Genomic DNA, 25,728 nt, shown 5'->3' with positions numbered 1-25,728 from the left:
TTCGTTAGTCGTTACAGATAACGGTCGTTGAAAAGCCGGCGCGTCGGCAACAGAGCTCATTTTTGAGAATTTGTGATACGTCCTCCACACTGTCGACATATTTGAAGTTGTCACACTGCCCAATCAACGTCAGCGCCCCAGTTTCCATATTTTCGTTAGTCGTTACAGATAACGGTCGTTGAAAAGCCGGCGCGTCGGCAACAGAGCTCATTTTTGAGAATTTGTGATACGTCCTCCACACTGTCGACATATTTAAAGTTGTCACACTGCCCAATCAACGTCAGCGCCCCAGTTTCCATATTTTCGTTAGTCGTTACAGATAACGGTCGTTGAAAAGCCGGCGCGTCGGCAACAGAGCTCATTTTTGAGAATTTGTGATACGTCCTCCACACTGTCGACATATTTGAAGTTGTCACACTGCCCAATCAACGTCAGCGCCCCAGTTTCCATATTTTCGTTAGTCGTTACAGATAACGGTCGTTGAAAAGCCGGCGCGTCGGCAACAGAGCTCATTTTTGAGAATTTGTGATACGTCCTCCACACTGTCGACATATTTGAAGTTGTCACACTGCCCAATCAACGTCAGCGCCCCAGTTTCCATATTTTCGTTAGTCGTTACAGATAACGGTCGTTGAAAAGCCGGCGCGTCGGCAACAGAGCCCATTTTTGAGAATTTGTGATACGTCCTCCACACTGTCGACATATTTGAAGTTGTCACACTGCCCAATCAACGTCAGCGCCCCAGTTTCCATATTTTCGTTAGTCGTTACAGATAACGGTCGTTGAAAAGCCGGCGCGTCGGCAACAGAGCTCATTTTTGAGAATTTGTGATACGTCCTCCACACTGTCGACATATTTGAAGTTGTCACACTGCCCAATCAACGTCAGCGCCCCAGTTTCCATATTTTCGTTAGTCGTTACAGATAACGGTCGTTGAAAAGCCGGCGCGTCGGCAACAGAGCTCATTTTTGAGAATTTGTGATACGTCCTCCACACTGTCGACATATTTAAAGTTGTCACACTGCCCAATCAACGTCAGCGCCCCAGTTTCCATATTTTCGTTAGTCGTTACAGATAACGGTCGTTGAAAAGCCGGCGCGTCGGCAACAGAGCTCATTTTTGAGAATTTGTGATACGTCCTCCACACTGTCGACATATTTGAAGTTGTCACACTGCCCAATCAACGTCAGCGCCCCAGTTTCCATATTTTCGTTAGTCGTTACAGATAACGGTAGTTAAAAAGCCGGCGGGTCGGCAACAGAGCTCATTTTTGAGAATTTGTGATACGTCCTCCACACTGTCGACATATTTGAAGTTGTCACACTGCCCAATCAACGTCAGCGCCCCAGTTTCCATATTTTCGTTAGTCGTTACAGATAACGGTCGTTGAAAAGCCGGCGCGTCGGCAACAGAGCCCATTTTTGAGAATTTGTGATACGTCCTCCACACTGTCGACCGATTTGGTAGTCGGATATTGTTGAAATTCGGTGACATAACAAAAAAAAACTTTCAATGCAATCTGAAAACGCATCTACTCGACGAGTACGTGTTCCATACGTATAGACTGAAGATATAAAAAAATATGAGGAATGACCCATCTAAATTACATACGAGCAATCATCTCCTGAACGTTACCGCAAGAAACGACTGGCTAGTTTCGACGTTACTACGTTTCATTAGGGTGGTATAACAACCCGGGCTTGAGATCCGAACCGAAGACGACGTCAAAGAACGTTTCTTTTTGGTTCATGTAGTTAATATCGTAAAAAAAAAAGGTCGATCGACATCACGTTCATATTCCACCGGGTATTAGCAAGGAAAGCAGCAGTTTTCAGTTTTGACAACTGCTATTTTCAAAAATTATTAAAAAATACTAATTTTAAAACAGAATGCACTTGAAATCAAGAACATTTAGATGCATTAATATGTCAAAAGGTCTAAGAAATAAGAAATTAAGGAAATTTATGTATACAGGGTGTTTTAAAACACCCTGTATACATATATGGGTGTGTAAACGTTTATTGTTTTATATAATGTAACCTTATATTTTTGTTTACCTAAAATATGTGACACCAAGACCGCGAAGGTCATTTCTTTATTTATTTGTACCATTTCAATCCAGAGTCCGCGTATGTTTTGTTATATGTCAATTTTTGTCGGATGGGGACTGGTCTCTTTCCTCTTTTTTCGTATAGGAAAAAATCAGGTGACATTCCACCGAGTTGAATCTTAATGGAAATTTAAAAAACGAGTCGGCAGAATATCTGCCGTATATACTTGAAGACGTAAACAAGCAGGTTAATGCAGGATCGGACTTGCGTTCAATAAAAAAAAAAAAACTACGTACGAAACGGGACATTAAAAAAATTATTAACTAACGTTTCATCGTCTATTTGACTATAATATACCTTATATTGTGTAAAAACAGCAAAACCAAGAAAAAATATCCATTCTATGACAGCTACAGTTTATTCCATATGGATCCAGATTTCCAGTCTCTGCAGATGGTGTAAAACAAATATCTAGTCACGGTAACCAAACTAAATCTCAAGAATACATAAAAACCTAACATATTATACACCTACGGTCAAAAAAATTATTTGCCAATAGATAATAACAAGCCTAAATCAGTAAAACGCCTTTTCCGCGATAGAGGTTGAAATTTTTACCCTTAAAATTGTCTAATTTTCGAAAAAACCGTAGGATTAGAATTCGTATTCGTCAAATTTTCAATAATTTCTTTAATAGTTTCAATTTTAATAGATTCATTGTTATATGGACCCAAATAATCGGAGTACGTATACTTTACAAACGTACCTCGTAGTTAGATAGACAAGCAACAGGTGCAGAACGACCAGAATAATGAAACACGCATCACAATTATATAAATATATGTTTGGATAAAGGATTGCCAGAAATAGGACGAAATAAATAGACGAATTTAGCTGGAACAATGAAAAACTAAAAGAAAAAATAAAATATTTTACACTGTAGAAAATGAAACGGTCACAAATGAAGTCGAAAACGTATAAAACTTGTTTCGAAATCCGCTCTGTCGAGGTTAGAAGTCGCACGGGACTAAATCTGGCCAAAAAAACGGACGAGAACAAATAGGAACTTGTGATGAATTATAGCACGTAATTAAAAAGAAAATCGTTCACCCGTTTGTCGTTTTTTCTCTTGTTTAAATAAGTTTTAACTTTTGGTGGTAGTTATCACTTTCACAAACTTGTTATTTACGTTGTCGTCGATGTAACTACTATTTTAGTTTTATTCACAAAATAATATCAATACGTTAGATTTGTTGTATCAACACATGAAAAAATACAGAATGATTTCCAAATGATGGGGCCCTCTTGGACCTGGGGCCCGGGGCTATAGCCCCCCCCAAGCCCCTAGCTTAGTCCGGCCCTGGAACTGCGACAAGAACTTTGTCTATTGTCGGAAACTCTTTTCTAAATGCATGTTCCTTCGAAATGATTTTCTATTTCGAAAAATTATTGCATTCTTCACAAAAAACTGCGAGGGAAAGGGACACTTGTACACGGAAAAGGCACTCGGTGCACTTCAGTGTACTCTAAGTAATTTAAATGAACATTGATGTCATTTATGTAACCCGTAGTACCTTCTACATAAATCGTTTATTGTGAATATCTTGATTTCTATAGCGAATACGTCGAAAGTGAATAAAAACAATTTTATAGATAATTTTAATTCCCATATTTTTCGTTTGAAACTTTTTTTTGTTATCTCATCACGTTTTCGAGATATTCCAAAAAAAGTTTTGGCAAAACACATTTTTCCTATTAAAAATCCACATTTTACTGGACTATTGAGTAATAAATAAATCTGCAGATATTTTCAGTTATTTAATATTATGAATAAGGATTATTAAACTGAAAAATACGTACCAGGTTGCCATAATCTACTCCAATGATAAGGATTACAGCAATCATAGACAAGATCACATGCCGATCTACACATCGGCAACCTTCTCAGTACAGTGCCCTTTCTCAAATCCGGCCATCTCCACATTTGACAGAACAACACGTGTGGTTCGTCGCCGTTGCCGTGAGTCCGCGGTAACAAAACACAATTACTCAAATCGTGACCCCTCGTATCTATGGCTCGCAATAGCATCTCTAATTGATTCTCCTGGAGTTTTTTATAAATATTTCCGACGGCTATTTCCGTTTCTTCCTCAACCGAACGCCTGGTTTCATTGCCTCGACGTTTTCTGGCCTTTTCCAGGCGCCTAATGAGGTTCGTCTTCTTGCTGCGGAACATGAACATCAAAGACGATTCTGTTTTCGCGCAAGGTAAGCATTTGGGGGCCACTATTATTATTATCGCACACACTTTTTATTTTCCAACACCTAACCACACACACCGTTCGCACTCTGTTGTATCACTTGTTGGCGAGACTCGCGGTTACGCCGCCGTTCCCGATATTCCGATGTTTCGCGCTTGACGTTTTGTCGTCGACTGGCCCGCGCTTGGTTGGATGTTTGCCTTGCTCGGTGGTGGGCACGACCGCGACGAGTTCGTTTATCGTGGACCGACCGGCAAAGTGAGACCGGTCTAGACTCCTGGTAGGGATAAGTGGCGCCATACAGTTGCCAGAGACGGACTTCGCGAAACTTCACGATATAAAACGTAATTTATTAAAATTATCCTACAAAAAACTAGTTTCATAACGATTTTTATATCCCAGCTGAAAATTATCAATTATTGGGTAAATTTTTGGAAGTGGGTCGTAAAAAATTAATATTTTCAGTATCATTTTGTATATTTATCAAAATACGACAAAAAAAGTTCAAAAATCAAAATTTTTCACACTTTTTTGGCCAATAAAGAATCGAAAAATGAAAATTTCACAAATTGTCGAACAATTTGAAAAAAAAAAACAAATGAATATTATAGTTTAAACAATTTTTACAGATTTTCATAATTTATTTATTCATCGTTCTAACTCCATTTTGATTTTATTATATCGGTGAACAAATTTGGCATTCTCTATAATAATTTCACCTATTTGGCTCAATCGGATTGAGGTCTGGCGATTGTGAGGGCTGAATCCTTACTTGCAGTACATTTTTTCTTTCCAACGTTGTCAAATACTTTTTGCGCAGCTTCGAGGATTTCTTGGGATCGTTGTCATATTTTCCTTTAATATTTTTTAGAACCTCCTCTCTTCAAAATCCATTTTTTCGCCATGTCTCCAGTCTCTCTCCCTCCAAAGCATCCCCAAACCACAATCAACCCACCGCCGTGTTTTTAAAGACGATGATTATCCTAGTTAGAATGGGTTCAAAAAAATTTTTTTTTTCTATTTTTTATACATTGTCTATTTTAGAGTATTTTTCACTTTACTCTATACCTGTCAGATAAACACTTCCCGAACCAAATTATATGTTAAATTTTATAATACTGGTAATTCAGATGAAATTTTGCAAACCCCTCGTATAATGAACACATACGTAGAAATAGTGACCATTTTTGTCTAAAAAAATCCGATTATTATATTCTAAATCATCATTTTAAAACGCTATTTATAGATTTTATACACTCAATTTTCATTATATTAACTGCGTCTCATTTTCCCACACAATTTATATTTCCATGAATCACACAATAAAGTCGAGACACCGATTTGTCTCGGCCCTCGATAAAATAGAAGACGCAAATATTTATTTTCAATCACACGTTGATATTTATTAACTTTTATTGTGAGAACAAAAACTTAATTACATATATTCGTCATTTTATATAATAATCTAATAAATACAATTATAAAATAATCTCGAATGATAATTGTTACTGGACGACAAATCTATACACAAAATATTAAACAGCAACGGTCATAATTTCATTATAACGGCAATGCTGCCAAATTGGTTCCAACGAAGGTAGGTTAGGTATTTACCAAACAAAAATATAATCAAGTTACGAATCTCAAACTAATAAATAATTTAAATATTTTCCGCTTAATATTTCTAAAAATCGGATTTTTTTGTGTTGATTAAATGAAATTTTTTTTTATACTTAGTTACAGTATTAAGAGTGATTTTAATTTAAACAAAATATGAATAATATTAAAGGCGAGAGTAATTCTACAAATCTACAAGGATTATACGTTTTTTTTTTAGTCTAACTAATCTAACTAAACTACATATCGATGATCCATATAACTGATTCTAAATCAAAACTGACAACGATGTAGCTGATTTATATTTTATGACCGCGGCTATTTAGTTTCTTGTAAACCGTAGCAGTGGCAAATGGCCGATCATGACCGAATGAACCTGTCGATCACGATCGTATCAAAAAGAACAACTAAAGAATTTCAGTTATTTTTTAATGAAAATATTGACTAAATAATCAGTAGAAATCGAATACAAAATTTATAAAAATGTTAGAAATATATATATTATAATAAGTTTAAGTAATTATAAACGATAAATAATTCGATATTTTGACTTGAACTAAATTTTGATCTATATGCGAAAAAATTTGGCAACAGCGTAGTCTATTGCAATGTTTAAATCACTGAAAAAGAATAATAATATATGCTATACATAAACTTTATATTTTTTATCAGGAGAAGTTATTGAAAATATTTATTGTAATATTTAATATAAACATATTTAAATGATGAAAATTGCCGCTGCCTACAAAACGAAATAAGTGATAGCGCGACGTTGCCGTATATCTTAAAAGAAAATGATGGCTGTCGTAAATCAGCTGACTGACTATAAAATTCACATAAAGACCATTGCACTAACAGTAAAAAGATCATTTTTAATTCTGCGGTTATTATTCAACAAACAATCGAAATCTAATTCAGTTAATTCGATCAACCACTGTATAAATTTGATTGTCTTCTTTTGTAATTTCCGAGCGTGCTTTCCATATGTCGATATAAAACACATAGATTACCTTATTTAACATTATTACGTTGAAAATAATATACGGTACCCTCGGCAAAGTATTTCTGTTAATAATAGGTTAAACAATACCAGAAACTGACTATTTGTCCCTTCTTGTTTACGAGATTGACTTTCCGTCTCGTCTTTGTGTCTCAACAAAAATAATATGTCGCGTCTCTTAATGTTCGCTGGCACCATCTCCGTACCAGCATGGGCTTTGTTATTCAAAAATTCGTGTCACCTTTCATCGTAACAAGGCTTAATTAAATACTTTAAATTGAAGATATCATAAATATATTTCGATTAATTAATATAAAACTACTAAAATCAATTGAAGATTCTCGATTTAGATATTTATAATACTGTAAACGTCAAATAATCAACCGGCTAGAGTCGTTTCGTGATGATTTATCTTATATGTGAATATACCAGATTGTTTTTCAAATTATTTCTAAAAAGTACAACTATATTTATTATTACAGAAAAGTAAACGTAATAATTAGAAATTATCTGTTGTTAAAATGAATATTCAAGATTTCTCCTAATATGTATGCAACTTGTAATTCTTCTAATAGCGGTAACGACATCTTCCGATTCTATCGAAAAGCATATCCGCCATTTTTACTCCACAAGATCAACAATTTCAATGGATATCATTTATTATTTTCCTATTTATTCCATGTTAATTTTGTAGTATCTATTACATTCTCTTTATATAAAAAAAGCAACTAAAACGTAAACTAAAGTTTGGCCTCATTCCATAAATAAAAAAAAAAAAAACAAAATATTTGTCATTATCTAACTCAATCCTCCTAAATATTTAACAGCACATCTAATCATATTCACATTACATACATGAAAAATAACGAGTTAACCAAATCAATCGGCAATCAGTGATGTTTTCCGAAAGAACGTCGCGGTAGCGTCCGTCTGGCAGGCGGCAGGCGTTGAAACCTAATGACGATCGCCGCGACGGGCTGAGACGGACGTCGTGGGGGCGCCCATCTCGTTACTATCATTCTTCAGGGAAGTCACTCAAAATATTTTTGGCTATTTTGAAGGAAAAAGAGAAATACAGTTTAAAAAATGTTACATATTCAAATTTCTGCTTACAATAAACCGCTTTATATGTGACTTATAAAATCGTTAAATGTAAACAACTACAAAACTATTTATATTATCTTTATTGTTTAAAGTAGTTAATTACATCGGATTATATATTATTATATACAATATATATTTCAATTTTATTATCGTTGTCATTTCTATTTTTACATATTAGTTTAATTACAAGAGAAATGTCAGTTCGAAGTGCCCTCTTACGGCGAAATGTGAAGATAACTGAATTAATGAGAAGAAAATCTCTAGAATAAAAAGTGGCAACGATGAATCATTGTTGGAATGACTCATCAAATGAGGTTGTTATTAAACGGAACAAAAGAGAGACATAAAGAAATATATTTAAAACTATAGTAGAAAGTTAATTTGTCCTTACGACACTCTCATTGGTGTCGCCTCTGCGAAAATTCCGTCTTGATAGGCGTCCGTCGAAGCGTCGCGTCGAATCTCTTTAGATATACGCCGGACGGAGTTGAATTGATAAAAAACCGCCATCGACGTCGTTTGTCAGATTGTTTGTTCAGTTGTCATTAATTTTTCACTCCATATACCATTAGAACAAATAAATACTATATACGAGATACTTCCTTCGCCCCAGTTATAACTTTTGTTTACTTCATGTTGTGAATAGAGATGCGCGAGACACGCCATTTTCAGTCCTAATTTATACGGGAATTATTCTAATAATATGTAGAATAGTTTCTATAAAATTGACATTATTTCACGTTTATCTGAAGATTAAATAATAATAAAAGTTTTATTTTCCGTACAAATTTTGACATATATGACAGTTCTGAACACGCTCGTTTCCTTTGTTATTATTTATGCAATTTAGTGAAGTATTTACACGTTACATTACATAATTACAGGAAACTGTAATACTACATGTAATAATACAGTAGATATCATAGTTACCTGTAATAATTATAACGTCGAAACAAGTCAAGGTCTCTTCCACAAAGAATAGGACGGCCCACTTCCCCACACATTCTAATTTTGTGACGTCACAAATTACAACAAGCTCGAAAACTTTCCACTTTGTTATATTGACAAGAAGTATGTTCATATTAAGTCCAGTTGATATTTCTTTAATTATTTAGTGCTTATATATTTTTTTACAATTTAAGAAACTATGCACATCAACCATATTATTTATTATTATGTTGTTTGTTTACGTTTTACTATAGAGTGGAGTAATGTCGTGTAATTTGTGACGTCAGAGCGCAGTTTGACAGATTTGCTTAAGTAGATCATCCTTTGCTTCGTGGAAAAGTTCTTGGAAACAGGACCGGCGTCAGCTCATTATTTATTTGAGATGAACGAATATCTGATATTTCTTTCGACTGTATAAAAACAGTAGTATGATTTATATATGTATAAACATCTTGGACTCCCTTATACTCGCATTTTGGTGACGTTTGTTGGGAAAAGGTTGGAGGAAACAAAGTTTTTTAACCTTTTTTTTGGTTAAAATAGATATTTATTGAATAAAATATTATGTAATCTTTGATACTAAAGATTCCTGGCCTGTCCAAACATTTTTCTATTGTTCGGTATAGCTTACGATCATAAAAAGACTAATAAAAAAATAAAATTCGTTCTGTAATCATATTTAAAATGATCGTACTAAGTTTTGAATTGTAAATTAGGTTTTATTACTCTCTCGCTTATAAAAATAGACTATAAATAGAAAACTTCGTAAATATCGCTACTTTCCGAACTTTCTAGTATTTAAGTCGATTGGAATTGTTTAACAATATACTAAAATAGAGTGTCTGCGTATTTTGTGTGATTATTTTGTATAAAATCTTTTTTTTCTCACAACGAACCTTTATAAAAGTTGATTTCAATGAAACCATGCATCCTAAAACGCTTATGACTCGGTTATTTCCTTATATGAATCAATATCTACAATTTTTTTGGTAAATTCATCGAAGTGCGACGTTTGACGTAGCAAATTCTACACCCTCGACGTTGCTGTCAGCTGTCAACGGAAATAAAATACCGCCATAAACAAACGGAAAAAGAAATAATTACGTTCTAACGTCATACGTCAAAATCACGCGACGAACGCAAACTGTTGTTATTGGCTGTTTTCAATCTGTACGAACCGTCGAGGGGAAAAGATAAAATTCGTTTATGTTGAAAGCCGGTAACTACGAATGGTCTGATGCATTTCAATGTTTTTAATTTTGTAACAGCAAACGGAAAGTCAAGTTTACGAATCGGCCTTACGATTAAATTAATAAAAACGAACTAACAAACAACACGTGACCGGAAACTCACACAAAACTTATATCTTATTAATATCATCTCGAGGGGTGGACTACAGGAAAAATAAACAAGGGTTCGTTTCTGTAAGGGGGACGGATGGCGCCTCGGATGGCCGGCGCGTCAGACCCACCCGTATATTGGAGTCCGGTTAACCGGAGCCGAAAAGAAGTCACGCTCCGGAGTGTCGGAGCCACCAAGAGAAGCTTTTGGCAGAACATCGGCACCGGTTTCTTCTACGAAAACAACATGTCTGAAGAATTTTATTACGACATGATTATTGTTTTTTTTTTTTTATATGTTTGTGTTCAAATCGGATAAATATCCGTTTTCTATAACTAAGTATATACACTAAGAAAACACTCGACTGTATTTGTTTTGTCGTATTTATTATTTAAAAATACGAGGGAGGTCCCGGAAATACCTGGACCGACACGGAAAAGATCTAGCCAGCACATCGAACGGTCTGCGTCAACTTTAGAGCCGGTTCTTCCTTTTCAATCCATTGTTTCGATTGTTATTTTGATTCGGGCGTGAAGTGCAGGATCCACGGTTACAAAACATTCCCAAACACGCTCGATAGAAACATTTCGACGACGCTGGTTTTGTTCAATTATAAGCATCCATCTTGCACGGAGCTTAGATGGATCCGGGGAACGTCGAGTTCGAATACTGAACCTTGTATTTAAAGGTTAGAAACATCCGTAGGACACGCCGAGTTAGTACATCAAGACATTGACCGCCGATTCAACATTCAATCAATCGTACAACCTACGCTTATCTAGTAGGTATTCTAAAACTTTTAGTCTTAAAATGAAGTCTGTCAAAACTTCACGCTGACGTCTCAATTTTGTTTCTTTTTCGGTTTTTGTGTTCAAAATTTTCGTCTCCAATTAAATTAATAGTGAACGATGGCTTGTACGGATGATTTCGCTAGTATTATAATACCGAGTGGTTCGATAGATGCATCGAAGCAAATCGTTATCAGGATCCCTACCAATATCAAAGGATCCCACGTGGTTGTACCTCCAGACGTAAGTATGAAATATCTTTTGAAACGCGTTAAAGAATAAATACTTAAATCCGCGATTCCCAAAGTGGGCGAAGGGAAACTCGACGAGGGGCTACGTTGGGCGTTCGTAATCGCATTTGGGTGATAGGTTTGCACCGAACGATCTATTTGGGATTGATAGAGTTAAAAAAATGAACTAGATGAACCGATATACCTTTTACGAATGCTCAATTCTGATTTGCTGGAATAAAACTAGGAATTCCCTAGAAAATAACTAGTAGAGGATACGTCATTATTGTAAAAGACATTAAGTCATGCGGTTGGACGCGGAATCAATTCCAAAGAGGATCATTCATCCCCAAACCCCAATTTTAATCCAGGTGATTCTTCTTCACAGTCGTAAAGACCGCGTAGAGAGAAAAAAAATATCTGATGGGTTCTATAACTATGATCTTAGCGCTGTTTTGCAGGGTGAGGGATCTGAGTAACGAGGGATGTTTCTATACGCGCCAGGATCTTTTTTATTAGAATTCAAGATGTGCAAAAAGCGAATAACACATCGCGCAATAAGTCGTGAGATTAAATAACAAGAAAAAAAGCATTTTTTGATAAAAATCGATTGTATTCGTCGTTCAAGCGCAATACAATGATTCCAAAGTTTCTTTAACTTCTCCGTGCCGGGCTTGTAGAAGGATTTGTCTATTGCTTCAAAGTTAGCATCAGTTTTATCAATTGCCTCTTCATTTTAACTGAATTTCTTACCGGTGAGAACTTCTCGAATAGCTTGGAGACTAGATCTGATAAATTGTTCAATTTAACCATCGTTTTCATCGACTTGTGAATCGGTGCGTCATCTTGGTGGACAAGTGGTTTTTTCTTCGACATATGAGGCCGTTTTTAGATTGTCTTTAGCTTTTGGAGACGGCCAATAGTCACCGGAGACTAGATCTGGTAATTTGTTTAATTTAACCATCGTTTTCATCGACTTGTGAATCGGTGCGTCATATTGGTGGACAAGTGGTTTTTTCTTCGACATATGAGGCCGTTTTTAGATTGTCTTTCGCTTTTGGAGACGGCCAATAGTCACTGGAGACTAGATCTGGTAAATTGTTTAATTTAATTATCGTTTTCATCGACTTGTGAATCGGTGCGTCATCTTGGTGGACAAGTGGTTTTTTCTTCGACATATGAGGCCGTTTTTAGATTGTCTTTAGCTTTTGGAGACGGCCAATAGTCACCGGAGACTAGATCTGGTAATTTGTTCAATTTAACCATCGTTTTCATCGACTTGTGAATCGGTGCGTCATATTGGTGGACAAGTGGTTTTTTCTTCGACATATGAGGCCGTTTTTAGATTGTCTTTAGCTTTTGGAGACGGCCAATAGTCACCGGAGACTAGATCTGGTAATTTGTTTAATTTAACCATCGTTTTCATCGACTTGTGAATCGGTGCGTCATATTGGTGGACAAGTGGTTTTTTCTTCGACATATGAGGCCGTTTTTAGATTGTCTTTCGCTTTTGGAGACGGCCAATTGTCACTGGAGACTAGATCTGGTAATTTGTTTAATTTAATCATCGTTTTCATCGACTTGTGAATCGGTGCGTCATCTTGGTGGACAAGTGGTTTTTTCTTCGACATATGAGGCCGTTTTTAGATTGTCTTTAGCTTTTGGAGACGGCCAATAGTCACTGGAGACTAGATCTGGTAAATTGTTTAATTTAATCATCGTTTTCATCGACTTGTGAATCGGTGCGTCATCTTGGTGGACAAGTGGTTTTTTCTTCGACATATGAGGCCGTTTTTAGATTGTCTTTCGCTTTTGGAGACGGCCAATAGTCACTGGAGACTAGATCTGGTAAATTGTTTAATTTAATCATCGTTTTCATCGACTTGTGAATCGGTGCGTCATCTTGGTGGACAAGTGGTTTTTTCTTCGACATATGAGGCCGTTTTTAGATTGTCTTTCGCTTTTGGAGACGGCCAATAGTCACCGGAGACTAGATCTGGTAATTTGTTCAATTTAATCATCGTTTTCATCGACTTGTGAATCGGTGCGTCATCTTGGTGGACAAGTGGTTTTTTCTTCGACATATGAGGCCGTTTTTAGATTGTCTTTAGCTTTTGGAGACGGCCAATAGTCACTGGAGACTAGATCTGGTAATTTGTTCAATTTAACCATCGTTTTCATCGACTTGTGAATCGGTGCGTCATATTGGTGGACAAGTGGTTTTTTCTTCGACATATGAGGCCGTTTTTAGATTGTCTTTAGCTTTTGGAGACGGCCAATAGTCACCGGAGACTAGATCTGGTAATTTGTTCAATTTAACCATCGTTTTCATCGACTTGTGAATCGGTGCGTCATATTGGTGGACAAGTGGTTTTTTCTTCGACATATGAGGCCGTTTTTAGATTGTCTTTAGCTTTTGGAGACGGCCAATAGTCACTGGAGACTAGATCTGGTAATTTGTTCAATTTAACCATCGTTTTCATCGACTTGTGAATCGGTGCGTCATCTTGGTGGACAAGTGGTTTTTTCTTCGACATATGAGGCCGTTTTTAGATTATTTTCCATCCACATTCCAAAATACCGAAGCCACAACCTTCCCAACTGACTGTGGAAGTTTCGGACGTGGTTCACCGGCCCTAATCCACTCAAATGATGATCGTTTTGATTCCAAGTCGATGTGATTAATCCATTTTTGAAAAATGTGATTTATTACGTGCAAGCTTCGCCAAAAACAGCTCCGAATCATCGATTATTGAACTTTTCTGATATTTTCTGGAGTAACCATCTCGATTGACCTTTTCGATGGACAAAACTTTTGGAGGCATTGTGGAGATAGTAGTAGAGGGACTTATTGAGCGATGTATTCGAAAAATATATATAAAATGCTTTCGGTTAACTAATTAATCTACCCGATTTAGAGAGACGATGAGGCCTGTTCGGAAACTAACCTCAACGACCCCAAGAAGGAGAACATGCTGAACCTTCTCCAAAATTACAAATGTAAACGCGACACTTTATTACTGTCGAATATACGTCAACGTCTCCGTTTGTTGGATCAGATGGAGTACGTGGAAACGACCGTATTGAAAAAAGATATAAGAGATTATCAGCAAGCCAGAAAAAAATTGGTATTCGATTTGCAAACTATAGCGTCCACCCTTCCGGATCTACGAAAATGTAAGTGGTCTTATTAATAAGAGATTCGAGACAATCTTTATATATATATATATATATATAAATGTATGTACGTTAATCATTTGTGGAAAATACCGATATATTTTTCGTTCCAGAAGGTAAGAACGATGATTTAACGCGTGCAGTTAACTTTTCGAGAAACTTCTAACGTAAATAAATGATGTCGGCCAATTTGAAAAATAACATCGGCGCCATATCGGTTGAATAAGTTTAGAATTTATTTCGTCGGTTCCCGGCGATTACTCTTTTTAATACCATTTAAATTGTGGTGTTTTAATCGATACAATAGACAATGAGTATCGATTAAACAAGTGGCGAAATGGCGGCTCTCGATACAAGATGGAGATGCGAGTTTCGAGGTTATAATTTTCCGATTCAATTCCTACATTTGCGCGGATTGCTGATACTCTTCTATTGTCGATAGAAATGGAAAATGATTTTGGATCGACGTCAATTATTTGGAATTTTTTCTTTTTTGGTTATTTATCAGTCGTTTGTCCGTTGTTTTATGTCGTATGTCATATTTTTCGTCGGGTTCTGTCAATTCTCAGACGTTTTCTATCGTTCGTATATTTTTTCCTTACTTATTATTTTTATGTCACCATTTCCTGCAGTTGTCATGTTTTTTTTTTTTTCATTTCTCAGACGTTTTCTCCGGTTATCACATTTTTTTATTTTGTTTTTTATCGTTCTATTATTTCTTAGTCGATTTTTCGTCATTTTTATAATTTTTCTTCAATTTCTTAGTTATTTTTTGACGTTTTCCTTATTTTCGTCTGTTTTCCGTTGTTTTTCAAAAACTTTTTTCTCGTCTTTCATTTTCTATCTATCGTTCTCATATTTTTTCTTGTTTTTACTCGAGTTTTTATCGTTTTTCTGTCGTTTTCCAGTCGTTTTTTGTCATTCTTATATTTATCTTGTTTTTATCATTTTCTCATCTTTTTCTTCAATTTTTTGCCGTCATTTTTCGTCACTTTCTGTCGGATTTTCGATACTTTTATCACTTTTTGCTATTTCTCAGCCATTTTCTATCGTTATCACATTTTTCGTCGTTTTTCCATCATGTCTCAGTCGTTTCTTCGTCATTTTCATCGATAATTTTGTCACTTTTTACCATTTCTTAGCCCTTTTCTATCGCTCTTCCATTTTTTTTTTAGTTCTCAGTCTTGTTTTCATCATTTTCTGTCATTCTCATCTTTTTCGTCGATTTTTTGTCGTTTTTCCGTCATTTTTCGTCACTTTCTGTCGGATTTATCGATACTTTTATCACTTTTTACCATTCCTTAGCCCTTTTCTATCGTTATCACATTTTTTTTCAGTTCTCAGTCTTGTTTTCATCATTTTATGTCATTCTCATTTTTTTCGTCGATTTTTTGTCGTTTTTCCGTCATTTTTCGTCACTTTCTGTCGGATTTATCGATACTTTTATCACTTTTTGCCATTTCTTAGCCATTTTCTATCGATCTCACTTAATTTTTTTCAGTTCTCAGCCTTGTTTTTATCATTTTCTGTCATTCTCATCTTTTTCTTCAATTTTTTGTCGTTTTTTCCGCCATTTCTCAATCGTTTTTTTCTTATTTATTATTTTTATGTCACCATTTCCTGCAGTTGTCATGTTTTTTTTTTTCATTTCTCAGACGTTTTCTCCGGTTATCACATTTTTTTATTTTGTTTTTTATCGTTCTTCTGATATTTCTTAGTCGATTTTTCGTCATTTCCATAATTTTCTTCAATTTCTTAGTTATTTTCTGACGTTTTCATAATTTTCGTCTGTTTTCCAAAACCTTTTTTCTCGTCTTTCATTTTCCATCTATCGTTCTCATGTTTTTTCTTGTTTTCACTCGAGTTTTTATCGTTTTCCAGTCGTTTTTTGTCATTCTTATATTTATTTCAGTTAATTTTTCACCGTTTTCTATTTTTCTTCATAATTTTTTCAACATTTTGCTTATTTTTTGATGATTTTCTGGACCCTTTCGAGAATTTTTTTCTTCTTGTTTGATTATTTCTGAGTCGTTCCTCGCTTTTGTGTCGTTGTATTACTTTTCTTTCATTCCTCATTTTTTTTCGCCATTTTTTTCGTTCTTCTATTTTTTTCGGTTTGTCTTTCACTTCTCTTCGTTTTTTCATTTTCATATTCCATATTTTCCGTGCCGTTTTTTTGACAGTTCTCAGTCGTTTCTTCGTCATTTTTGTCTTTATTTTTCGTCGTTTTTATGTCCTCTTTTTTCGTTTTCCATATTTTTTAGTCATTTATCGTTGTTTTCTCCTCATTTTTTATCGTTCTCGTATTTTTCATTCATTACTTGGACATTTTCTGTCGTTCTAATACTTTTTGTTTGTTCTTTCGTCGTTTTTTTGTCATTTTTCGTCATTCCCTTTTTTTGTCGTTTTTCCGCCATTTCTTGGTCGTTTCCTAACGTTCTCATATTTTTCGTCGTTTTTCCATCATGTCTCAGTCGTTTCTTCGTCATTTTCATCGATAATTTTGTCACTTTTTACCATTTCTTAGCCCTTTTCTATCGCTCTTCCATTTTTTTTTCAGTTCACAGTCTTGTTTTTGTCATTTTCTGTCATTCTCATCTTTTTCGTCGATTTTTTGTCGTTTTTCCGTCATTTTTCGTCACTTTCTGTCGGATTTATCGATACTTTTATCACTTTTTACCATTTCTTAGCCCTTTTCTATCGTTCTCACATATTTTTTTCAGTTCTCAGTCTTGTTTTTGTCATTTTCTGTCATTCTCATCTTTTTCGTCGATTTTTTGTCGTTTTTCCGTCATTTTTCGTCACTTTCTGTCGGATTTATCGATACTTTTATCACTTTTTACCATTTCTTAGCCCTTTTCTATCGTTCTCACATATTTTTTTCAGTTCTCAGTCTTGTTTTTGTCATTTTCTGTCATTCTCATCTTTTTCGTCGATTTTTTGTCGTTTTTCCGTCATTTTTCGTCACTTTCTGTCGGATTTATCGATACTTTTATCACTTTTTACCATTTCTTAGCCCCTTTCTATCGTTCCCACATATTTTTTTCAGTTCACAGTCTTGTTTTTGTCATTTTCTGTCATTCTCATCTTTTTCGCCGTTTTTCCGTCATTTTTCGTCACTTTCTGTCGGATTTATCGATACTTTTATCACTTTTTACCATTTCTTAGCCCTTTTCTATCGTTCTCACATATTTTTTTCAGTTCTCAGTCTTGTTTTTGTCATTTTCTGTCATTCTCATCTTTTTCGTCGATTTTTTGTCGTTTTTCCGTCATTTTTCGTCACTTTCTGTCGGATTTATCGATACTTTTATCACTTTTTACCATTTCTTAGCCCTTTTCTATCGTTCTCACATATTTTTTTCAGTTCTCAGTCTTGTTTTTGTCATTTTCTGTCATTCTCATCTTTTTCGTCGATTTTTTGTCGATTTTTTGTCATTTTTCGTCACTTTCTGTCGGATTTATTGATACTTTTATCACTTTTTACCATTTCTTAGCCCTTTTCTATCGTTCCCACATATTTTTTTCAGTTCACAGTCTTGTTTTTGTCATTTTCTGTCATTCTCATCTTTTTCGTCGATTTTTTGTCGTTTTTCCGTCATTTTTCGTCACTTTCTGTCGGATTTATCGATACTTTTATCACTTTTTACCATTTCTTAGCCCTTTTCTATCGTTCTCACATATTTTTTTCAGTTCTCAGTCTTGTTTTTGTCATTTTCTGTCATTCTCATCTTTTTCGTCGATTTTTTGTCGTTTTTCCGTCATTTTTCGTCACTTTCTGTCGGATTTATCGATACTTTTATCACTTTTTACCATTTCTTAGCCCTTTTCTATCGTTCTCACATATTTTTTTCAGTTCTCAGTCTTGTTTTTGTCATTTTCTGTCATTCTCATCTTTTTCGTCGATTTTTTGTCGTTTTTCCGTCATTTTTCGTCACTTTCTGTCGGATTTATCGATACTTTTATCACTTTTTACCATTTCTTAGCCCTTTTCTATCGTTCTCACATATTTTTTTCAGTTCTCAGTCTTGTTTTTGTCATTTTCTGTCATTCTCATCTTTTTCGTCGATTTTTTGTCGTTTTTCCGTCATTTTTCGTCACTTTCTGTCGGATTTATCGATACTTTTATCACTTTTTACCATTTCTTAGCCCTTTTCTATCGTTCTCACATATTTTTTTCAGTTCTCAGTCTTGTTTTTGTCATTTTCTGTCATTCTCATCTTTTTCGTCGATTTTTTGTCGTTTTTCCGTCATTTTTCGTCACTTTCTGTCGGATTTATCGATACTTTTATCACTTTTTACCATTTCTTAGCCCCTTTCTATCGTTCCCACATATTTTTTTCAGTTCACAGTCTTGTTTTTGTCATTTTCTGTCATTCTCATCTTTTTCGCCGTTTTTCCGTCATTTTTCGTCACTTTCTGTCGGATTTATCGATACTTTTATCACTTTTTACCATTTCTTAGCCCTTTTCTATCGTTCTCACATATTTTTTTCAGTTCTCAGTCTTGTTTTTGTCATTTTCTGTCATTCTCATCTTTTTCGTCGATTTTTTGTCGTTTTTCCGTCATTTTTCGTCACTTTCTGTCGGATTTATCGATACTTTTATCACTTTTTACCATTTCTTAGCCCTTTTCTATCGTTCTCACATATTTTTTTCAGTTCTCAGTCTTGTTTTTGTCATTTTCTGTCATTCTCATCTTTTTCGTCGATTTTTTGTCGTTTTTCCGTAATTTTTCGTCACTTTCTGTCGGATTTATCGATACTTTTATCACTTTTTACCATTTCTTAGCCCTTTTCTATCGTTCTTCCATTTTTTTTTAGTTCTCAGTCTTGTTCTGTCATTTTTTGTTATTCTCATCTTTTTCGTCGATTTTTTGTCGTTTTTCCGTCATTTTTCGTCAATTTCTGTCGGATTTATCGATACTTTTATCACTTTTTACCATTTCTTAGCCCTTTTCTATCGTTCTTCCATTTTTTTTTAGTTCTCAGTCTTGTTCTGTCATTTTTTGTTATTCTCATCTTTTTCGTCGATTTTTTGTCGTTTTTCCGTCATTTTTCGTCACTTTCTGTCGAATTTATCGATACTTTTATCACTTTTTACCATTCCTTAGCCCCTTTCTATCGTTCTCACATATTTTTTTCAGTTCTCAGTCTTGTTTTTGTCATTTTCTGTCATTCTCATCTTTTTCGTCGATTTTTTGTCGTTTTTTCCGTCATTTTTCGTCACTTTCTGTCGGATTTATCGATACTTTTATCACTTTTTACCATTTCTTAGCCCTTTTCTATCGTTCTTCCATTTTTTTTTAGTTCTCAGTCTTGTTCTGTCATTTTTTGTTATTCTCATCTTTTTCGTCGATTTTTTGTCGTTTTTCCGTCATTTTTCGTCACTTTCTGTCGAATTTATCGATACTTTTATCACTTTTTACCATTCCTTAGCCCCTTTCTATCGTTCCCACATATTTTTTTCAGTTCACAGTCTTGTTTTTGTCATTTTCTGTCATTCTCATCTTTTTCGCCGTTTTTCCGTCATTTTTCGTCACTTTCTGTCGGATTTATCGATACTTTTATCACTTTTTACCATTTCTTAGCCCTTTTCTATCGTTCTTCCATTTTTTTTTAGTTCTCAGTCTTGTTCTGTCATTTTTTGTTATTCTCATCTTTTTCGTCGATTTTTTGTCGTTTTTCCGCCATTTTTCGTCACTTTCTGTCGGATTTATCGATACTTTTATCACTTTTTACCATTTCTTAGCCCTTTTCTATCGTTCTCACATATTTTTTTCAGTTCTCAGTCTTGTTTTTGTCATTTTCTGTCATTCTCATCTTTTTCGTCGATTTTTTGTCGTTTTTTCCGCCATTTTTCGTCACTTTCTGTCGGATTTATCGATACTTTTATCACTTTTTACCATTTCTTAGCCCTTTTCTATCGTTCTCACATATTTTTTTCAGTTCTCAGTCTTGTTTTTGTCATTTTCTGTCATTCTCATCTTTTTCGTCGATTTTTTGTCGATTTTTTGTCATTTTTCGTCACTTTCTGTCGGATTTATTGATACTTTTATCACTTTTTACCATTTCTTAGCCCTTTTCTATCGTTCCCACATATTTTTTTCAGTTCACAGTCTTGTTTTTGTCATTTTCTGTCATTCTCATCTTTTTCGTCGATTTTTTGTCGTTTTTTCCGTCATTTTTCGTCACTTTCTGTCGGATTTATCGATACTTTTATCACTTTTTACCATTTCTTAGCCCTTTTCTATCGTTCTTCCATTTTTTTTTAGTTCTCAGTCTTGTTCTGTCATTTTTTGTTATTCTCATCTTTTTCGTCGATTTTTTGTCGTTTTTCCGCCATTTTTCGTCACTTTCTGTCGGATTTATCGATACTTTTATCACTTTTTACCATTTCTTAGCCCTTTTCTATCGTTCTCACATATTTTTTTCAGTTCTCAGTCTTGTTTTTGTCATTTTCTGTCATTCTCATCTTTTTCGTCGATTTTTTGTCGATTTTTTGTCATTTTTCGTCACTTTCTGTCGGATTTATTGATACTTTTATCACTTTTTACCATTTCTTAGCCCTTTTCTATCGTTCCCACATATTTTTTTCAGTTCACAGTCTTGTTTTTGTCATTTTCTGTCATTCTCATCTTTTTCGTCGATTTTTTGTCGTTTTTCCGTCATTTTTCGTCACTTTCTGTCGGATTTATCGATACTTTTATCACTTTTTACCATTTATTAGCCCTTTTCTATCGTTCCCACATATTTTTTTCAGTTCACAGTCTTGTTTTTGTCATTTTCTATCATTCTCATCTTTTTCGTCGATTTTTTGTCGTTTTTCCGTCATTTTTCGTCACTTTCTGTCGGATTTATCGATACTTTTATCACTTTTTACCATTTCTTAGCCCTTTTCTATCGCTCTTCCATTGTTTTTTTAGTTCACAGTCTTTTTTTTGTCATTTTCTGTCATTCTCATCTTTTTCGTCGATTTTTTGTCGTTTTTTCCGTCATTTTTCGTCACTTTCTGTCGGATTTATCGATACTTTTATCACTTTTTACCATTTCTTAGCCCTTTTCTATCGCTCTTCCATTGTTTTTTTAGTTCACAGTCTTTTTTTTGTCATTTTCTGTCATTCTCATCTTTTTCGTCGATTTTTTGTCGTTTTTCCGTCATTTTTCGTCACTTTCTGTCGGATTTATCGATACTTTTATCACTTTTTACCATTTCTTAGCCCTTTTCTATCGCTCTTCCATTGTTTTTTTAGTTCACAGTCTTTTTTTTGTCATTTTCTGTCATTCTCATCTTTTTCGTCGATTTTTTGTCGTTTTTCCGTCATTTTTCGTCACTTTCTGTCGGATTTATCGATACTTTTATCACTTTTTACCATTTCTTAGCCCTTTTCTATCGCTCTTCCATTGTTTTTTTAGTTCACAGTCTTTTTTTTTGTCATTTTCTGTCATTCTCATCTTTTTCGTCGATTTTTTGTCGTTTTTCCGTCATTTTTCGTCACTTTCTGTCGGATTTATCGATACTTTTATCACTTTTTACCATTTCTTAGCCCTTTTCTATCGCTCTTCCATTGTTTTTTTAGTTCACAGTCTTTTTTTGTCATTTTCTGTCATTCTCATCTTTTTCGTCGATTTTTTGTCGTTTTCCCGTCATTTTTCGTCACTTTCTGTCGGATTTATCGATACTTTTATCACTTTTTACCATTTCTTAGCCCTTTTCTATCGTTCTCACATAATTTTTTCAGTTCTCAGTCTAGTTTTTATCATTTTATGTCATTTTCATCTTTTTTGTAGATTTTTTTTTCATTTTTCCATCATTTCTCAGTCGTTTTTTCATATTTCATATTTTCATATATTTCGCCGGTTCTTCGACGTTTTCAGTAATTTCATCGTCATTTTCTGTTGTTTCTATTATTTTTTGTCAGTTTTTTGGAGTTTTTTTTGTCATTTCTAAGACGATTTTTCGCCAGTAACGATCGGAATGCTTTTTTGTATCGACTGCCACGGTTGGTTTCAACCACAACCTCCTAGTTAAGGTGGTATTCACCCCTAGAGTGAAAAGACATATCGGCATAGGGTAGATTCTGATTTCCAAAGTGTCTACTGTCAAAATTTCAAACAAATCGTTGCGTTTTCACGGAAATCGTCGTTCAATGGACTAGTTCTAATGATTACGTTCCGAATACATCTCACAATTAATCTAACCTAACCAATTTACGTGCCCATTAATGTGAAAACGATTCTCATCAGATTACAAAATTTTAAAAGTCTTCGGCGCTTATTTGCTGGTTTCCAAAGTCGAGCTTACAACTCTAGTACCACGACGTCTAATAACATAATTAACTAGAATTTCAATACCGTTTATTTTACGTATAAATTCATTACTTTAACTGAGAACACCGATTCTATAATTAGTAGAAAAGCACAAACATTTTGTTATCTTCTACACCCTACCTTTCAAAATTGTCCACAGGTTAATAATAGCTGTAAACTTTATACATTAGATGTCGCTGTTAGATTCATATCAAGATATTCCAGACATCGGAAAGTAGAGTTCGTGCCAAAAAAAGCACAAATCACGATATTTGTGCGGACTCTATCGAAATCGAAATAATTTCTCTTTACCCCGTATATTTTCTTCTCTGTTAAGGGGTAGTTGTTGTTGAAAGAAACCCCTAAATAGATTACATATCGGTCCTGCACATCAAATCTACAATAACATCAGTTAATAAACGATGGCGGAGTTGTTTTTGAAAAATACAAACATAAGGGTGACGCCATGACGGCCTCTAAACAGGATAGTAGCCAGTCGGGGTAGCGCCGACGACTTCTTAGGACTCTCGGCGTCCAGAGGCGCGACGCCGTCGTCGTCGTCGTCGTCTCCGTTCGACGGCGTCTTCTCGATTCCCCCAAACTACGACTTTTTTTTTTTTTTCGTTAAATTAATGCACAGAATTTATACATGGCGACATTTCAATCACAGAAAAGGTAAACAAAATATTTAATCGGGGACAAAAGGTCTACTTGGAGATGTATACGGGGAATACCAGAAGAGTCGCGTATCATTTCAACCGCAAATATCTTTGGTTATGTTTGATTGTGTCAAAATGTGCGCAAGACGTTTCAAACGAGAAAAATTTAAAAGAACCGATAATCCCCGACATGTAACAAACAATATGGCGACCGTTTTACAAGATTTTGCCACGGTTAAAACGTGCTACCGGGTCTATCGTTCGACCTGCGCACAAACACTCAAACTTTCACTCAACAATCCATAAAACGCGCTTCCACTCTTCACGCGTTCAAATTTTATGTTTTTCAACCCCCCAGCGACGTCTTTTTCATTAGAACCCTTCCAAAGAGGCCAATATCTTGCCTTCGATACGTCGACGTATTTTTTTATTCGAATAATAAACAACTCATCCGGTATTTACAAGTTTTAACTTGTCGCACTCACAGACACTGTTTACATTATCATTTCACTGTTTGACGCGCGTTTCGATAACCAAATTCTCGTCTTCAGAGACTGAAGGTGAACTAAAACCTGTTTTATATTAAATTTTCCCGCCAATAAACCTTCTCCCGCGAAAAAATCTCCTTGGCCATTCTTTGATTACTAAAATATAGAGGGGGCTGTAAGGAATTGGCCCTTTGTCCCTATTTGAGCTACTCTTCCATCTAACGGTCCGTCCATATTTCAAATGAGCTTTAAACCGCACAATAACGCATCTTTTAGTTTGTCCAATATACTTTCGGTCGCAATTACCACAGCTAATTCCATATATACCGCTCTTTTCCAAATTTGGTATTTTATCCTTAGGAATTTCGTCTTTTTGATGTTGATTTTGATTCCCATAAGCCGACAGGGTATTCCAGCTGAGTCCAGAAGGTTTTGGAGACCATTCATGTTATTTGGTATCAGGAATGTGTCGTATATACCTAATTGAGGGCTTCTTGAAAGATGTTTTGAAGGTTTAAATAAGAATTGAGAAAGGACACATCCCTGCCTAACACCTCTAAGAATATTCTGGGCCTGTGAAACTTCTTTGTCGTCTCTAACTGCAGCTGATTGGTTCCAAGTTTATCTTCCTGATCTGTGTTAAATCGCCATTGTATTTGAACAAGTTTATGGTGTCGCGCTTTGCCAGAAGCTTTTTCGTAATCTATAAAACACATAACTACATCTTTCCTCTGGTCGTAGCAGTGCTTGGAGGCTTTTCGGAGTTCAAAGAATGACTCATCAAGCTAAGTTTTTACCTTCGTGATATCTCCGTAATTTGAGCAGTTCTACAGGCACTAGATCTGACAGGACAGGGGCCCAGACAAGAAAAAAACGCTTGTCTGTTCGTTATTAACCAAATTTCAAGCTCAAACGTGATAAAAATCAGATTTTTTTGAAATTACACAACTTAATTTACGTATAATGATTGCTATTATTTTCACAATATATAAGTTTTATTTTTTCTATTTTTTTTTCAGGAATATTGGTCGCCGTCCACCCACACAGCGTGGTGTTGTTTTGAGAAGAAAAAATTCTTTCTTTTGGATATTATTTTGATAATAAATGCTCATATAATACTTATTTTTTATTTTTTGTCCTTCCCACCATTTCCCAACGATAATTCATAATAGGAAACGAAGATTTTTATTAAAAACATTAATTACATTCAGCTCACAGGATAATCGGTATTCTCAGTTATAGTAATTGCATTTAACAAACGAAATACTCTCTAAACGTGTATCAATTCAATCAGATTTAAATTAACACTTTGATTTAACTAACCTTCAAAACATTGTATCCACTCAGAAGCCGCTACGTGTAAAACATGCTTGTTAACTTCGTCTCGAACAATAAAAATTGATGGATCCGCGGTTTATACACAATTCGATCTATAATATTTACCATTTTACGTATCACAACTCGCATTATCGTTTTTCGAAATTAACGAACATTATTCGCAAAGAAATAATCATATACCGTGCTGATTTAACCATAGAGTTAATATTGATGATAGAGGAAACGTCATTCGAAACTGACATAATGGCGTTTCAATCAGAATTAAGTAATTTCTCTATCAACAATACAGACCTATAACTTGATCTTTAATATTAACTCTATGGAATTAACATTGTGTAAGTTATTATTCAGTAATGCCAACGTTATGTTACTTTTACGTCCCTAGACAATGATGAATATTACTATCAATTGAATTGATAAT

General features: G+C 34.8%; 1 protein-coding gene and 1 long non-coding RNA gene across 2 annotated transcripts in view; both read right to left on the bottom strand.

Annotated features, from left to right (window-relative positions):
• The window catches only part of LOC130448192 (mothers against decapentaplegic homolog 6-like), an 89,100-nt gene extending 84,547 nt beyond the window's left edge, over nt 1-4,553 (bottom strand). The window contains exon 1 of the mRNA XM_056785446.1: nt 3,912-4,553. Coding sequence (XP_056641424.1) covers nt 3,912-4,293 — 382 coding nt within the window. The 5' untranslated portion in view covers nt 4,294-4,553. The remainder of the gene's footprint in view (nt 1-3,911) is intronic.
• Nucleotides 4,554-7,142: 2,589 nt separating this feature from the next.
• Nucleotides 7,143-25,460, bottom strand: LOC130448187 (uncharacterized). Its single transcript, XR_008910310.1, has 2 exons — nt 25,293-25,460; nt 7,143-7,979 (listed from the first exon to the last, which is right to left on the bottom strand). It is a non-coding gene; the product is annotated as an uncharacterized LOC130448187 (long non-coding RNA).
• Nucleotides 25,461-25,728: the final 268 nt, after the last annotated feature.

The sequence above is a fragment of the Diorhabda sublineata genome, chromosome 8 (genome assembly GCF_026230105.1).
Source record: "Diorhabda sublineata isolate icDioSubl1.1 chromosome 8, icDioSubl1.1, whole genome shotgun sequence".
Taxonomy (NCBI): domain Eukaryota; kingdom Metazoa; phylum Arthropoda; class Insecta; order Coleoptera; family Chrysomelidae; genus Diorhabda; species Diorhabda sublineata.
The sequence above is the reverse complement of the archived record's forward strand: the minus strand, read 5'-3'. Positions and strand labels throughout refer to the sequence as shown.